The 17,742-nt window shown below is 40.1% G+C and overlaps 2 protein-coding genes across 7 annotated transcripts in view; one reads left to right on the forward strand and one right to left on the reverse strand.

Annotated features, from left to right (window-relative positions):
* Positions 1-12,153, forward strand: part of bcl2l13 (BCL2 like 13) — a 42,876-nt gene extending 30,723 nt beyond the window's left edge. For all 3 annotated transcript variants that reach the window (XM_086009047.1, XM_086009048.1, XM_086009050.1), the window contains exon 7: positions 10,294-12,153. In XM_086009047.1, coding sequence (XP_085865173.1) covers positions 10,294-11,136 — 843 coding nt within the window. In that variant the 3' untranslated portion in view covers positions 11,137-12,153. The remainder of the gene's footprint in view (positions 1-10,293) is intronic.
* A 2,764-nt stretch (positions 12,154-14,917) lies between these two features.
* Positions 14,918-17,742, reverse strand: part of LOC147106189 (BH3-interacting domain death agonist-like) — a 60,931-nt gene continuing 58,106 nt past the window's right edge. For all 4 annotated transcript variants that reach the window (XM_086009060.1, XM_086009056.1, XM_086009057.1 and 1 more), the window contains exon 5: positions 14,918-15,558. In XM_086009060.1, the coding sequence (XP_085865186.1) occupies positions 15,544-15,558 (15 nt within the window). In that variant the 3' untranslated portion in view covers positions 14,918-15,543. The remainder of the gene's footprint in view (positions 15,559-17,742) is intronic.

The following is a 17,742-nucleotide window of genomic DNA, read 5'->3' on the forward strand; positions in this document are numbered from 1 at the left end:
TGCCATCCCAGGAATCAGTCTGGTGAACCTTCGCTGCACTCCCTCTATGGCAAGTATATCCTTTCTTGGGTAAGGAGACCAAAACTGCGCACACTACTCCAGGTGTGGTCTCACCAAGGCCCTGTATAACTGTAGTAAGACATCCTTGCTCCTGTACTCAAATCCTCTTGCAATGAAGGCCAACATACCATTTGCCTTCCTAACTGCTTGCTGCACTTGCAAGTTTGCTTTCAGTGACTGGTGTACAAGGACCCCCAGGTCCCTTTGTACATCAACGTTTCCCAATCTATCGCCATTTAAATAATACTCTGCCTTTCTGTTTTTCCTACCGAAGTGGATAACTTATCCACGTTATACTGCATCTGCCATGTATTTGCCCACTCACTCAAATTTTCTAAATCACCTTGAAGCCTCTTTGCATCCTCCTCACAACTCACAATCCCACCTAGTTTCATGTTGTGATGGTGCCTTTTTTTTACCAAGTTGGATAGTCTTCCTGCAGATGGTCTGTTTCTTCATATTTGTTGCAAGATAAATCAGCAGTTTCAAATTTTCCATGCTCTGGGAAGCTACTGTGATGGATCTCTGGAACATGAGGAAATTTTAAATCTGTAGTTTTTAACTGGCTGGAAACCTGGGCAAACCGATGCCAGCAATGATCTTTCCATCTCCAGTGCGAAAAAAACATTCTCCCCACAGAGCTGTTGTACAGTGTATAAAGGGTTTGAAAAGCTACAGCAGTCTTTGGTCAGAGAGCTGCATCAGATCACTTTTTTTTAGTAGGAACCCAGTTGATGATCAGTCATGGAAAAGTGAACTTTGTAGAAGGTCAGACTCTTCTTCATTATCTGAAGTAAGAAACCACTCAACAGCTTGTGCTATGTGATAATAATAATCGGTGGTGACTCTGACCGTGCACATGTCCTGTGCCACAGTCCTTCTCGCCCAACCTGTATGTGGGCCAGCACCTATAATCTTCATGCTAGATTTAAGGATGTTGACCTACATGCCTATATTTGTAGGTTGATCACATGACAAACACTCCCTGTTTATGGTAAAAACAGAATTTCTAGCATTTTCTATCAGCATCTAAGAGCAAAAGCTAGACTAATCTTGGGTGTGACCTCGTGTTCTGACGAAAAATCACACCCAAATGCTACCATTTTTCTTTCTGCTGACCAACCTATGCCTATCCAGCATTTCAGATTTATATTTTTTCATGTTCATCATATTTCAAGTATTGCTTGGATAATTGAAGACCTTATTCTCAATGAGTCATATTCTAATTACAATCAAATTTATCCTAAAATAGAGTTACTCAGAAGATGCTGTTACATGCTGGAAGCTGAGTGACTAGCATGAACTGACATTTTTTCAAGCTGGAAGGTCAGAAAAGCACAAAAACATCAATTGTTTTGGCAGATGAGAGCTATAATGTTGCTATAAGTGCTACAATATCGGGAGAATTTTCTATCCATTCTCTTATTAATTTGTTTGTTGGAAAAGTAGAGTGCTTTTTTTTTTTAAGACTGCAAGTTAGCCAGTTTGACCATTAGCTAATGTCTAAAGTGACCTTGAGGAATGTTACTGTATGCCTAAATTGCATGTTGTACTTAACATAACTTTGTTATAACAATATTATAACAAGTTCTCAGCTAGCATCTAGCCAGGTATTATCTTCAGTTTGCTTAACAAATACAGTATCAATTTGAATATTGCCCTGCAGTATTTTTCCTAGTTAATTCAATCAAAAAAGAAATTTGCAAATGCAGCTTTGTACTTGCTGTAATATTCAACTGCATACATAATCATACAGCCACTCCCTAGTCACTGTTTTTAATGAGCTTTGTCATGTTACTGCAGTTTCCAGTCGGATCCCTGCCAGATCTGGCAGCACCCAGTCTTGTTAACTGACAGTTGCAGAAATTAACATAGTTTCGTGCTTCTCTCTCTGTTCGTAAAACAACTGACTCCACTCTTTTTTCCAAGGTTCACAAATCCTAGGTAAGGAAAAGCTGACCCTCTAATACCTTTAAAACTGAATTTAAGTAAGCTGCCTTGATGTGAAGAGTTTCAATTAGGTTGTGTAGCTTGAATGCAAGAGGTTTAGCTCGTTTATCAACTTTTACAGGTGATCCACTTTTCCAGATTACCACGAGGCAGTGAAGATGAAAATCTACCCCGATGGTTTTTATGTACGCCCAAGCTAGTTGGAGCTAAACTTGAATGAAGAGGGTTGGATTGATGTGTTTCCTGTAACTTTCTTTTTGGACCTGTTTTGAGATGCCAGAAGAAAGGAACTTTGGGCAATATATGTCACTGTAAATGTTAATGACTTAACTGAGCTGTTGCAATAATATCCAAGGGAAGGTGTCATTAATCCGAAGCTGCTATTTGAGTCGAGATCAGTACAGAAACAATCATCTGGCTGAATATACAGTGCATTTCTGATAACCTCAATCACGTTGCCACTTTGATCAATTGCAGGGGGCTTTTTGTACCTCTTTCTATTTCCCTTGCATATAATGTTGAGTTCTTATTTATTTAAAAATGCAAGTTTTAATCTTTAACAAACCATTAACTATAAATAATGGATTTTCAACTGTAGGGATCCTGTGAAAATATTTAAATACTTCAGAAATGAAAGGGGTGGGGTTTTGCTGTGGTGCTGATCTCCGTGCCATGGAGCAGACAGGCACAGGTAGCAGTCTTACTCTACTAACTTTCTAATCTGAACTATTGATCTTGGAGGTACCATGAGGTTGTGGCATCTCTGAGGGTAGATTTGCACCTTGGCAGCCCCTAGTGCCTGCTGGCTACTTAGGCATTAGTAGTGGCCGAGTAGCAGCGCCAGGCAATGCTATTGTAGGGGTGGGTGGGAAGGAATTTTTAAAATAGCATTAAAAGTAATCCTGCACAAAATACCCCATATAGTTTTTTTTTTAATGGAATTTTTGATTGGACTCTCAAAGGAAAATTTGAACCTAACCCGCCATGGGGGAAATTGACTGGATCGGGTGCAAAGCTGGTTTTACACCCTACCTGACTTTACTCTCCATTTAAAGTCAGTGGAAGGTAATATTAGACGGGGTGTAAAACTGGCGTTCCACCCGATCCCATGGGATTCCCGCCCAGCGAGTTAGGCTAAAGTTCTCCACCCCCCGAGAATCTCGCCAAATGTCAAATCAAAAATTCCCATTTGTGGGGATATGAAGCCATCGGCTGACATTCTTCCTCTCTGTGCATAATTGGTACCCAATACTTTTACCTCATTCATCACAGACTGAGGTAATGTCTGACTGTTGAAGTATTATAATGACTTTTTATAGTGCAGATCACTTTGCTGAAGTATTATTCGGAAGCCTCTTCACAATGGGATTTATGTAGTTGCTTAAAGAGGAATGTCAAATGATATGGGTGTGAGCTGGAAAAGGAATTAGACTAGGGGCTCATGGAGAAAACTCCAGTATAGACTTGATTGGCCAATGGCTTGTTTATGTGTTGTAACATTCTATAATTCTACATGTTTACACCTTAAAATGTCATATGAAATGACACTAATATCTGAGTACTTTATGCAAGTGAGATGTCTGATTTCATCATGCAAAGAGAGAGCATGAAAAATTCTTGGCAAGTAAAATCAAGGAAAACCCAAAGATGTTTTATAAATATATTAAGAGTAAGAGGATAACTAAAGAAAGGGTAGGGCCTATTCGAGATCATGAGGGTAATCTGTGTGTGGAGGCGGGAGATGTCGGTAGGGTTCTTAATGAATACTTTGCGTCTGTTTTCACAAAGGAGAGGGGCAAAGCAGACATTGCTATCGGGGGGGGGGTGGGGGGGTGGAGTGTGAAATATTAGATGAAATAAACATAGTGAGAGAGGAAGTATTAAGGGGTTTAGCAGCTTTAAAAGTGGATAAATCCCCAGGCCTGGATGAAATGTATCCCAGGCTGTTGAGCGAAGCAAAAGAGGAAATAGCAGAGGCCCTGACCATTTTTTAATCCTCTCTGGCTTCAGGTGTGGTGCTGAAGGACTGCTAATGTGGTACCCTTGTTTAAAAAGGGAGAAAAGGATAGACCGAGTAATAATATGCCAGTCAGCCTAACCTCGGTGGTGGGAAAATTATTGGAATGAATTCTGAAGGACAGGATAAATCTTCATTTAGAAAAACACAGATTAATCAAGGATAGTCAGCACGGATTTGTTAAGAGAAGGCCGTGTCTGACAAACTTGATTACATTTTTTGAGGAGGTAACGAGGGTAGATGAAGGTAGTGCATTTGATGTAGTGTATATGGACTTTAGCAAGGCTCTTGATAAGGTTCCACATGGCAGACTGGTCACGAAGTTAAAAGCCCATGGGATCCAGGGCAAAGTGTCAAGTTGGATTCAAAACTGGCTCCGAGACTGGAAGCAGAGGGTAATGGTTGATGGTTGTGACTGGAAGGCTCTTTCCAGTGGGGTTCCACAGGGCTCAGTACTAGGTCCCTTGCTTTTTGTGGTATATTATCAATGATCTAGACTTGAATATAAGGGGTATGATTAAGAAGTTTGCAGATGCTACTAAAATCGGCTGTGTGGTTGATACTGAAGAAGGAAGCTGTAGACTGCAGGGAGATATCAATAACTTGGTCAGGTGGGCAGAACAGTGGCAAATGGAATTCAATCCAGAGAAGTGTGAAGTAATGCATTTGGGGAGGGCTAACAAGGAAAGGGAATACACATTAAATGGTAGGACACTGAGTAGTGTAGAGGAACAAAGGGACCTTGGAGTGCATGTTCACAGATCCCTGAAGGTAGCAGGCCAAGTAGATAAGGTGGTTAAGAAGGCATACGGAATGCTTGCCTTTATTAGCTGTGGCATGGAATACAAGAGCAGTGGGGTTATGCTTCAACTGTATAAAACACTAGTTAGGCCTCAGCTAGAGTACTGCGTGCAGTTCTGGTCACCACGATACAGGAAATATGTGATTGCACTAGAGAGGGTACAGAGGAGATTTACAAGGATGTTGCCGGGAGTAGAGAATCTTAGCTATGAGGAAAGACTGGATAGGCTGGGTCTGTTTTCCTTGGAACAGAGGAGGCTGAAGTGAGACCTTACTGAGGTGTATAAAATTATGAGGGGTATAGATAAAGTGGATAGAAAGGACCTATTTCCCTTAGCAGAGGGGTCAAAAACCAGGGGGCACAGATTTAAAGTAATTGGGGGAAGGTTTAGAGGGGATTTATACGAACATACAAATTAGGAGCAAGAGTAGGCCACTCGGCCCTTCGAGCCTGCTCCGCCATTCAATAAGATCATGGCTGATCTGATTACTCCACATTCCTGCCTACCCCTGATTTGAGGGGAAATTTCTTCCCCCAGAGGGTTGTGGGGGTCTGGAACTCACTGCCTGAAAGGGTGGTAGAGGCAGGAACCCTAACCACATTTAAAAAGTACTTGGATGTGCACTTGAGATGCTCCAACCTGCAGGGCTTCGGGCCAAGAGCTGGGAAGTGGGATTAGGCTGGATAGCTCTTTGTTGGCCGGCGCGGACATGATGGGCCGATATGGCCTCCTTCCGTGCTGTAACCTTCTATGATTCTACCCCCTCCACCCAAGTCAAACGATAATGCTTGCTTGAGGTAGCGGTGTTCAGCTTGCAGGCAAATCACCGTACTAATGAGATCTACCTGTCAATTTGACAAAAATTGGCATAAGACTATAGGTCAAGAAGCGATGAGCATATAGGGAAATAAAACGAGCAAGACTAATTACCCTCAAGGCAGCTAACCAACTTCAGAACTTAGTGGCATAATATTAGGAAATTAATTATAGTTTTTGATCCACATTTAAAAACAAAAGAAATGTCCATCTGCTTTGTTTCTGGAAGACAATAATAGTTGATATCCATTCTTGCTCAGTATCTATCTTGTGTATATTGGTCATGAGCTTTATGGGCTAGGAAGGTACCAGAGTTGATCCCTAATCTTTGCTAAGATGGCTGATCTCCGGTGAAGCTGCATTGGATGCAATACAATTGGCCTCCGTGTTCCTGGAACTAAGTGAAAGAAAAATCAGCCAAGATCCTGTCTCCTGCTCATTATCTAGTAATTCCTGCTGAATAGTGCAGATTTATGGACATCTTGAGGCAGGATCAGGCCTGGGAGTGATGTGCCCAGAGGTTACAGGAAACTTTGTGATATCCGGCACCGACGGGACCAGTGTGTTGCCGATCTATCAAAACTTCCGGACATGCAGAGTTAATGTTGAAGCATACGGAGGTTTTCATCTCCGTATCTGACAACAAACACTGTTGCTTAGCAACAGCTTCTAAAGAGTCGGCTGCAGCTGCAAGCGTCTCTAGCTGAAGCTGTTGCTATAGCTACAGACCTTGCAGTGCCTGACTGGGGGGGAAAAAACGAGAACTAAGAAACTTATAGAAAACGGCTCCTGATTTTTGCCGTTAGATCGAGTATTCCGGACATACAACCTCCGGATAAACCAAAGTTTCCTGTATCTAGATGAAGAATGGGTAAGGATGAGGTACAGGGCTGTAGGTGCCTGTAGAACCATAGCTCAACAGTCACAACCTTCAAAATATGGGGGCTGAGAAACCAGAGAGGAGAAAAGTCCACTGGGGGATATGAAGTAACTTGCCTATTAAAATTATTAAAATAAAAACTTGAGATGTTTAGTGAAATTTACCTTTAGTGAAATATCTTTAAATTTGCTACATAATTGTGTAAATAGTAGTGGGGAACCTACTCTGAATAAAAATGTAGCATGTAATTGTATTGAATCTGAGAAAAATCTTTGAGCTAGTGTTTTAATATTGGATTTTCTACTTGCAAATATTGATCTAGCCTGTATGCTTACTGTAATTATCCTGCGCCCAAATGCCACTGAATTTCATACAATGGAATTAAATGCAAGGAATGATCCTGTTATAGGAATTGCAGTTCAGTCACCCATGAAGCTGTCCTGTCACAGATGATAATGGAAATGTTTTGCCTGAGGTTGAATGTTTCTGCACTGCTGCACTATTATACAAGCTTTTATCCAACTTCAGTGATGTTAAATTGAATTAGTCCTTGCAAAATCAAATTGTTTTCTAGCAAGAATTTATAATATTTAAGATTTTCAGTTTACACAATAGTGAAGTCAGCAAACCATATGTGGCTGTTTTAACCTCCCACAAATTGTTTGGAGGTTTGACTCTGATTTTCTTGGCTGAGGGAAAGAAAGCCAATGAGATTTCACTTATAAATTCTATTATGTATAAAGCTAGACTATCCTATAATGAAGACTTTATTGCAATTAATCCTTCCTAAATAAATTGCCTCTTGGGTTTTCCTTCCTTTTTATAGTACAGTAATCCTCTAAAGAAGTGTAAGGTCACTAGATTTACCCTGCAGGATAAGTTTCTAGCTTCCACCCTTGCAGATTTTGCATGCATTTCTCCCTGATTAGTATATTGGCAGAGCTACTACACTTCCGTTCTCCCCAGGCAACTTGGCCCTCCTGATAGCCATGCTGAACAGTTACACTTGAGTCTTTTGGTACAAGCGATGAGAGAAAGCAAAAAAATTGTGTAACAACTAAAACTTTAAAATATTATAAATGTACAAGTTTTCAAAACTAGACAGGTCAGAAAGCACCATACAAATTTAGGGCGCAGAAGTGGTCATTTGGCCCATCTTTTCTCTGTAGCTTTTTGTAGTGCATTCTCAAACCAATCCCACTGCCCAGCTTTTTTCCCCCTGTATCTTCTTCCTCTGCTTCAAATATTTATCTAGTTTTCCCTTGAAGGGTACAATGGTCTCTGCCTCAAACACCCACTGGGGCAGCGCTTTCCGTGCTCCAGCAACTCTGAATATTCCTAACCGCTCTCCTCGCTTTCTCTGGACCACTGTGGGTAACTAAGCGGGGTTGGGGGGGTGGGGGAGAACCTGACCGTCACTTTTAGTTTCCTAAACCTCATTAGATTACGAGTATATGTCTCATTTTATTGGCCCGTATTTTCTGATCGCAGGCCTGGAAAAACCTGCGCCCTTACCTGAGGGCTCCCGGGATGCACACGCTTCCGCTCCTGGGCCTCACCAAACTTCAGGTGCGCAGGGCCCACGTATCCCAGGGGCGCATGTAGTTCGCAGCGTACCTGGGATCATGTGGGCCATGGGGGAGCCAATCACAGAAGGGAATCTCCCTTCATACATTTGACAGGAAGACCTGGAGATCAATGAAAAAACATAGTAAAACTTTAAAAAAATTTTAAATCACATTTTTAAAATGACTTGAAATTACAATAAGTATTTTGAACAAATAAAATTTTTTGAAAAAAATAGTTTTTTACGTGGCTAAAAATAAACTTTTTTAAAAAGTATTTTTAAATGATAACTCTGAAATATTTTTTTTTTGCTTATTTTTTTTCAACTCTTATCCTGGTAAAAGCAGGCCTTACGCCTGGCTTTTACCAGGCGTAAGAATTCTATGGGTTTTCTGCAGGCGGAGGGTCTCCAAAAAGCGGAACTATCCGCCCGCAGAGGCCCTTCTCCAGGGCAGGTGTCCAATCTGTCAAGACCATTCTTGACAGATCGGAAATGCCAGTTTTCAGCACATACCTGAAACCGGCATTTCCGATGTCTCTACGGGTGGGTACACAGCGTGTACCCACCCATAGGGATCGGAATATCTGGGCCATTATGTTTTGATTGATGCATGACTTAAAATGTTTTAATTTAATTGAGGAAACTGTGACTACAATGCTATCCACAAGGGGGTGTACATTATACCAAATAGTATTTTCATCATAAGGAAGTTCAGAGTGAAGTATTTATAAAACCCTTGTAAAACTGAAAATTCACTTGTTTAATACTACTTTTAACAAGTGTTGAATTTGAAAACCCACGTTAGTGTCCCCATGTAGGATTTATTTCTTGCCCATATTGTTCAGTTTTGTTTAAAGTGATGGCTGTGAGTTTATCCAGTGAATAGGCAAGCCCCAAAAACCAGGAAGGTCCAAGGGAAGACCCTTGGTTCTTTGCTGAACAAATTGATCTCCGCTCTGTTGGCAACAGTAGTATTACTGTTGGTCTTTGGTCCTGTTTAGGGAGGGCAAATTAGCTAGCACCCCAACACTTGGATGGTGTGATGCCCAAAAGAAGGCATTAACTTCTAGAAAGAATTACAGTTGTTAAATTAATTGATCCTAATTAAATTGTGCTCTTGTTGAGTGATCATGGAGCAATTGAATAATTGCTGAGATTTTCAATCGGAGCGCTATCTTTCGTATTATTTTTGATGAGGAATACAGTATTGGAGCTAATAAACAGCAAAGTTTGGGATATAATAAAACCAATGCAGTTACTGATCCAAAGTATTGGCACACAACTTGAAAACATCTACATCAGAACTGTTGGAAATAGAAGCATGTTCCAGACTCTCATTTGTGGTACAGGAGCAAATTCACAAATCTAGATGGTGCTAAGTGGGCAAGTTTTATATCGTGAAGTAAAAGTTCCAACATATTGGAATTTGATTTGGCATAGGCTGTGAAGTAAATTTTCATCAGGCTAGTATAAATGTGTGGTGTGATTCTGCGGCCCTTTTCTATAAGATAAATTGTCAGCATGTATATCTGAAGCAGTAGTACAATCTGGGAGCTTTCATTTTGTGAAAATCACCTGAGCAGAGTTCTGTGATAGGAGGGAGATTTGGACTCCAGTTTAACTGCCACTTTGACATGCTGCAGTTATCTTTTTAAAGTTTTCGTAGCTTTCTACTTTCAGTTAGCCTAAATTGAGTTATTTGTTCAGGAAGCGAACAAATTAGAATCAGATTTGAATTTGCAATGTTAAAAACTGCTGTGACCAAGTAAGGCTCGTACCAAAAATATTTTGATTTTTAACTCTTATAACCATGACATTATGCATCTATTATCTGTTATATAAGCTTTAAAAATTGTACTGTAGGCTTTGATCTGGATTTCCCACCTACCCCCCACTGTGCTGATCATATTGTCAATGCACCAATTGCATTACTGTTTTCCAACTTGTGCTTCAAGATTTCTGCTCGGTTTGATTCACTCCAGTTTTCCTACCTTTTCACCCACCAACATTGGGAATTTCATATAAATGTACATCCTTCATAGACCAGTGCATTTATCCCAATACATTATCGTCAGATTGCAAGGTCGTATTATCTATGCAAAAAACTCCAATCTGATTAAGGTTTGACAGAAGCGTGTGATTTGTAGAAAAGAAAATGTGTCTAATGCACTAGATTTCAATCTGCATTTGTTCTTCCTAGGGGACTGTTTTCAGTCTGGATTCTGAAGAGGAAGAACAAGGAGAAACAGTAGATGATAGCAATGATATTTACATCTTAACTAGTGACAACTCTGGTCAAGTAAGTCCTCCTGAACCACTAACAGTTACCAGTTCCTGGCAAGCGGCTAGCATGCCAGCTTCACTGTCTACTAGCCAGAGCTGGCATACTGAAGGCCTGCCAGTTTCTCTTGGAACAGAGTCTTGGCAACAGTTATCCATAGACCCAGAGGACATGAAGAGCTTGGACAGTAATGGTGGTGGCGAAGAGAGAAGTGAAAACAATTCTTCTAATTCTGATATTGTCCATGTGGAAAAGGAAGAGATTACTGAAGCTGTTGAGAGCCAGGAAGTGGAGCTAAAGACTCCAGTGTCTACAGCAGCAAGAGAGTCAGAACCTCCATCTGCACAACAGACTGCACCAGTGGAGAGTCAGCCTTCTGCTGAAGTAGAGAAAACTGATCCTTTATCAGTACTGGGCCCAATAGCAACCCCTGAAATAGAGGAAAAAACTGTAAAACCAGCAGGAGAAAAGGCTTCTGAATCTAGCGAACTGCATCAATCAACCTCACTGCAAGAAATAAGAAAGCAATTGGAAGAGATTAAAAAAGGTGTCTGGGAAGATGCCCCAAAAACCAAACTGGAAGAAGAAGTTGTTGAAAAGGGGGAGAAAGTTGAAATGACTCCACTGGCTAAGCCAGAGGATACTGAAGAGATTGTTCCTGCAAAAACAAGCACATCTGTTTTGTTTTATGGTGGAGCTGCTGCTTTTGCAATGCTGGCTGTAGCAGTGGGGGTGGCTCTAGCCTGGAGAAGAAGATTTTAATAAGTGAACAGTTCATTATTGAGAAGTGTCATTGGGAAGGCTTTCTGTTCTACAATTGATTTTTGTGACTGTAATTAAGCCTATTTTATTCAGTTGCATTGCAGAACATGTGATCAGCCATGGTTAATAAGGGCAAATAATCAACACAAATCCATGAATACTGGGCAGTGCTAATATACTGAGAAACTATAAACTTAGTCTACAGTGTAAAGGAGATTGTGGAGTACAGAAGATGTTCTAAATTATGTATGCAATAGAATCTTTGAGAATGAAAATGCTGGTAAATTTCAAAATAACACCTAAAGTGTTAAATCACTGTAGCGAAAAGAAGCCTTTGGTGAAACTGGAAGGGTTAATATGGAAAAGAACTGTTTAAAAGTTCCTTTTCTGGGGAACTTAAGTATTCAGGTCTTAGTTAACAGAGACCTCCTTTTTATAATCTGAATTAATTCATTCTTGCTGTCATCTTGATTCTTATTTGCTGTCATACTATTTTCCAATTTTAAGATGTTAGCCTTGAGCAATGTGACTATAGTTTGAGCTCATTCAGTTGCACCATGACCATTTATATAAGGTTTACCTCTGCTTGTATATTTTACTTTTTCCCCCTTCCCCACTTGCATTTACTTTGATTTATTTCTTTTCATAGACAATGGAACATTTTTCATTAACTAATAAATTGAGAACTTCATTTACTAGAATGTGTTTGTGTATTAGGTTAAAAGTGAGATTTAATGTAGTTGATTTCCTATTATTACTACTGCTGCCGATGCCAAGACAGTGGATGTGGTGTTCCGTTTCTTCACATGGCAGTTCATTTTGGTTGTACTTAGTTGAAAGCACTCATGTAACCTTAATTGTACTAAGAGATGTTGAGATGGTGCACATGTTCACATGTGAGACCACATAAAAAGACATTGATTTCAATAGCTACTGACAGGTGGTTTTCTAAGTGCCAGCTTTACCATTTGTACTGAATTTCGTAAATGAGTCATGACAATAAAACATGGACTATTTTGTGGGTGTAAAATTATTTATGCCAAACTGGATTCACAGTATTGTTGAAAATCCTATCTGTGGATTGAAAGAACCAAAACTGCTGTGTTTAAATTTTACTTTTATGCTCCCTAAAGAAACCAGCAGCTTGCATGATAGCCACATCCATAAATTAAATGTAGCTATCTTTTTTTAATTTGTACAGTAATTGTAGGATGTACCTTCTGCTTTGGAAATGCAGTTAATTTCTGGTTGCAACTGGGTTGCTATAGTCTGCATTAAGCTGTGGGAAATCTGAATTGCCTGTAGGCATTTTTAGGACAATTTCCATTTTTTTTTTTTCCTAGTGTTTGCAGCCACCAGTATCACTTGTCTCGGGCTGTACCTTATTTATGTAATGTACTATAATGTAAAACTGAGTACAGTGGGGCATACTAACTTTCCAAAACATTTAGTGTAACATAGGTGTTTATTCAGTAGAATAGCTAATACACTAGACCAGCCCTTCATGAATTTCTCACCATCTCTTTACACAAGGCATCATGTGCTTGTTCCTGATAATGAACATTTTCAAAATATATTTTAATGTGTTTTGTAATGACTACATTGTATTTCTTTGGCATTGTTATGCTGCTTTGTCTGGTTTAAAATGTTTTTCATTATCTGCAGCAAAACTATGAAACCATAATTTCAAAGCTATTTATGCTGTAGTAATATTGGATACTCCAGTCTTCATTACACCTGATGATGTTCATTTGAATACTTGATTGCATCATGCTGTGCTGCCAAGTGGTGGTGGTGGTCGTGGGGAGGAAGGGGAAGAGCCCATGTGATCTATAATGCAGACCTGGTCCAACATCAGACATGCAAGCTCCAACACCAAGTAATCAGCAAACTAATCATTCCCATTCAACTAATGTCATGCAGTTGGTTTCTATTTATTTTTGCCCAGCATGTTGGGTACATTATACTGTGAATAATTACAGAATTAAGCTTCAACAGTACTCTGTTCATTCAAATTACTTTTTTTAAGTATTAAAATTAAAAGATTTTGTGCTCATTTAGATTAAGCAGTATAATAATGGTTACAAAAGCATTTCCTTAAACTTTTTTTTTTGTGTAGAGGTGATTTGTTTCCCAATCCACACACACAGCACAATAGGGAAGTAAACTGCAGCTAGACAGACAATATTTGGATTACAACAAATCCATTTGCTTCCCAGGTTACAAAAATTACCATAAGGTCTTAAAAGGTTGATCCTGTGTTAGTTGATCTCAGCTCAGGCACCACTTATGGGCCTACTGTTGGCCCGAACACCCCGTAGATCTGAAAAATCAACCAGGTTCTGTTTCTTGATTGCTATCTGTGTGGACAACTGGAGGTGCCCTTGTACTACCTATGCGATCACAGCTGGCTATCAGCAATATAGATATTGCTGCTAGCATATATGTCTTTTATATAATATAAAACTGGATCAGACTTTGCTCTGGGAGCTTTCACACTGGCCACATGTCAAGAATCAACTTGAGTAAGGGACCAAAGCAATGCTCATGGCTGTTCAACTATACCCTGGCATGTTATACCTTCAGGTGCAGAGGCCATAAAGAAAATTAAAATCTGGATGAAATTGTTTCTGGGCTGTTTAGTACAGAAATGAGTACCATTCACTGCAAAATCCTTAGGCAGGGGGAAATCAGCCAGTGTTCTTGGTCCTGATTACTATTCAGTGACTCCAATTTGGAAATTGTCAGTGAATAGCAATTCAGATGAAGGTCAGGTTTGGCTGTGATTTTCCCAACAGTCAAATAGCCTACTAACACTCTCTTGACCCATGGAGAATAGCCACTGGAATGATGCACAGGAGAGCAATCAATATCCATGGAATTGTACCCAACAAGATTCAGAAAAGATGGGGGGAAGAAACCAAAGTTGGAATAACTCACCTGATTTCCAGCATTGTGAGAAATCATCCAGTGCTGCTTATATTGTTGTATGAATTACTACTTGTCTCAGTTAGAGCAGTGAATAGAACTATACCCTAGAAGTTGAATGTAGAAACTGGAACTAACTGCACTTGAGAGAAGCATAAATTTGTGGTCCCTCACTGGCATAGCAATATCTTTTATAATCCATGATTTTTTTTTATTCCTTCAGTGTGGCATCTACCTTGGTTAATGCACCACTGGCATCCTTTTGTGATTGTGACAAGTGTATCCCTCCTTCATCTGGCTGTCACATGAGATGGCTGAGTACTTCATCACATAATTCCACTCCTATTTGTCCTGAATTAGTCAGCACATGGTTTCTCCAGTCCAGCAGAGTACCCCTCCACCCAGTTTCCATCCTTTTCCTCATTTACATTTTACCCCTTGGTGCTATTATCCATAGGCATGGAGTCATTCTATCACACACACACCAACAACACCCAACTCTATCTCTCCTCTACCACCAACCTTGCCTCCACCATTTTCTGTACTTTGACATCAAATCTTCATAGTGTGTGATGCTCAGTTATTCAGAAACTCATTTCCTACATTACAACAGTGACTACAATTCAAAAAAGGTACTGCATTGGCTGTAAAGCACTTTGGGATGTCTTGCGGTTGTGGAAGGTGCGTATATAAATGCAAATTTTTTAAGGCATCAGTGAGGTAGTGGGTTTTTAATTAAGGAAAATTAAACTCTGCACATGTCCCTTAAAAAGGACATAAAATGGTTACTTTTTCTTTTTTGTAAATGTTTCATCTTTTCATTATTAAAATCAGCACTGAAGCACCAGACCACAAAAGTAATGTATATATTTATTATAAAAGTCACAAGGAACTCTTTCTTACACCATTTGGCCTGTCTTAACACTTCTCATAACATGTAAACTATAAATTCAAAAGCTACAAAGTGAACTCATTAACATTTCCTTGTTCACAATTCAGTTTTTACATGGACAACATTAACCCCCCCACTGTTAATATATCCTGTAAGATGCTACAAAAAAATTTACCTGCCAAGTTAACATTCTTTAATCAATTCATAATGGCATGAATTTAGAAATTGTCACCAAAAGAACAGATTTGAAGGTTTTTATTTAAAGAACACGAATGCACTTAAAAACAATCAACCAATTGTCACCTATAAACAGCAGCAACTTACACCCAAGAGCATCCTTTTCAGTGACTGGTCAAGTTTATGTCTAATGTTTTTAAATCTGTTCAATTTTCACTTACTTTTCTGCTGGTACTTACCTCAGATTTTAGTAATTTCATTTCATATTGTAAAGCAAAGGAATTTGCAAAACCTCAAATAAAATGACAGTGATATTGTTGCAGTGTAACCAAGTTTTACAACACTAATAAAATCAAGTTAGGTAAACAAAGCAGAATCAAAAAGGTAATTCTGTTGGCTTGCTTGTAGTTTTATTGTATGTTTTGCTGTGAAGGAAAGAAACAAGGATTAGGCTTAAGAATTATAATGCTGCAACACTATGAACAGCTACAAAGGAGATTTATTTTAACACAAAATAGTTAATGGTGGTTATCTACAATCCAAACATTTCAGCCATAGCAGTGATAAAAAAATTGTCGGCTCTCAACTGTTACAGAAAATGGCTAAGTGCAGAGCATATGTATCTGGGTAGGAATTGTAATACTTTGTGCATAGAAAGGAAGGGCATGGGTGGCATAAAACAAGAATATATCCAACAGCTGTTGGGGGAGATGATTCAGTTCTGAATGGTTGGGAACTAGTGAAAATTTAGTCAGAAAAGTAATTGGCTAAGAAGCAATTTTCCAGGCTCAGCTCAGTTATCGTTAATCATAGCTCCATGTGCAGCTTTCAACAGGTGCAGGGAGATAACCTAGTGATGAGACTGGCAAGTTGTGTGTTGGTGAAATTTGTAAGGAATGAGGACAATGATAAAGTGGCAGAATAGGGGGGGGGGGGGGGGGGGTATAGGATTCCTTGCAAGCCTTTTTTTTTTTAAAAAGCAAGTCATTTCAACTCATCAGCCACAGACAAAAGGTTGTGGGTTTAAGTCCCATTGCAGAGATGAGCACAATCTAGGCTGCCGCTTCAGTGCTGTACTGAGGGAGCACCGCAGTGTTGTAGGTGCTGTTTTTCAGATGAAACATTAAACTGCAGTTCTGTCTGCTTTCTCAGGATGGCTGTAAAAGATGCAAAGGCACTATTTGAAGAAGAGTTGAGGAATTCTGGTTTCCTGGCCAATATTTTATCCTTCAACCAATACCACTAAAGTACATTATGTGATGGTAATTTCTCTCATGTGAGACCTTGCTGTGTGCAAATTGGCTGTGGAGTATCCCTACAACCATGACTACACTTAAAGTACTTAATTGGCTGAATCTCTTTGGGATGACACACGGCCATGAAAGATGCTATGTAAAAGCAAGTTCTTTGATAACTACATAAAAGGGAAAGTAAACCCCATGTAGAAGCATGAATCTGCAGGCAAGTGGCATACAGCACCCACCTCATGCTTAACAGCTGAAATGGAGTTGTTTGTCATTCCACACCACCATTCCCACAGGTTAACATTGCAGCATGCCTGGATGGTCAGCTGAGGCCTTACGGTCACTGGCTGTGCCAATCCTCTGCTGCATAGTAGCTGCAGGTATCCTTGCAGCAGATGACATACTTCTGCTGGCCTGGACCCTGTGAAAACACTTCCCACATCCCTTGCAGGTATGCACAACAATGCCTACATATATGGTAGCTGCAATTTTGGCAGATGTAGACAATCAGGCTATGCTGGCAGTTGATCACCGAGATATGCCGCCTTTTATCCAGTAGCAAAGCATTATCTACTGAGTGGGGTACTTCCAAGGAACCATCAGCATTACAGTCAGTCAAGCATTCACACATCACCTTTGGGAATAGGAGCCTATGCATGCACTGATTATCTACCCAAGCAAAGTACATGCACTTCTGGCTGCAGATGCTGCTGTGCAGGTGAGCACAGACCATCTCTCATGCAGCTTGTCCTGCCTGGCATCCTTCCATTGGTCCTCCTCCTCCAAAAAGCCTAGATGGGGGATTCATATTGGGGAACCCACTGGTGCTACAGGAAACAGCAGAACTTAAGTACCAATAGAAAAAGAAATACAGTACAGATTTGGCTTAAGATTTATCTTTATATCACTGTGCTCTTTAACTACAAGAACAGAGCACATTGCATTGCCCAGCTCCCAAACTTGCTGGTTCGGTCTCTTTTCAATGGCTGGGTTTGGTAAAATTTAACTTCTGGATTCCTCCATCATCAGGACTATGCTACTCTGCTGGACTACACCAAGATTCAGCTGCTGCGAGTGCTCTGCTACTCCGTCGTCTACATTGGTTCGTCCATGCTCCAAGCCCATTCCGCCCCATCTACATCCATTTTGCGCTGACAGTACAGCCCAGCCACAGATGCCATCAAAGGCACTTTATTAGTTTGACTTTGCATAGATTGAAGAATCACCAAACACTAGGCCTTCTTCTCTCTTCCCCCAAACACCCCAGCTAAAAATGCTCTGGCAACCAATTTCAAATGGGGTAATCTAGTGTAGCTGCCAGAATCACAAAGCTTTTTTTTTTGGCCCATCTGGTCCTTCATTCTT

This window comes from Somniosus microcephalus, chromosome 16, assembly GCF_052327205.1.
Source record: "Somniosus microcephalus isolate GS21.2 chromosome 16, FLI_Smic_1.0, whole genome shotgun sequence".
Lineage (NCBI taxonomy): Eukaryota > Metazoa > Chordata > Chondrichthyes > Squaliformes > Somniosidae > Somniosus > Somniosus microcephalus.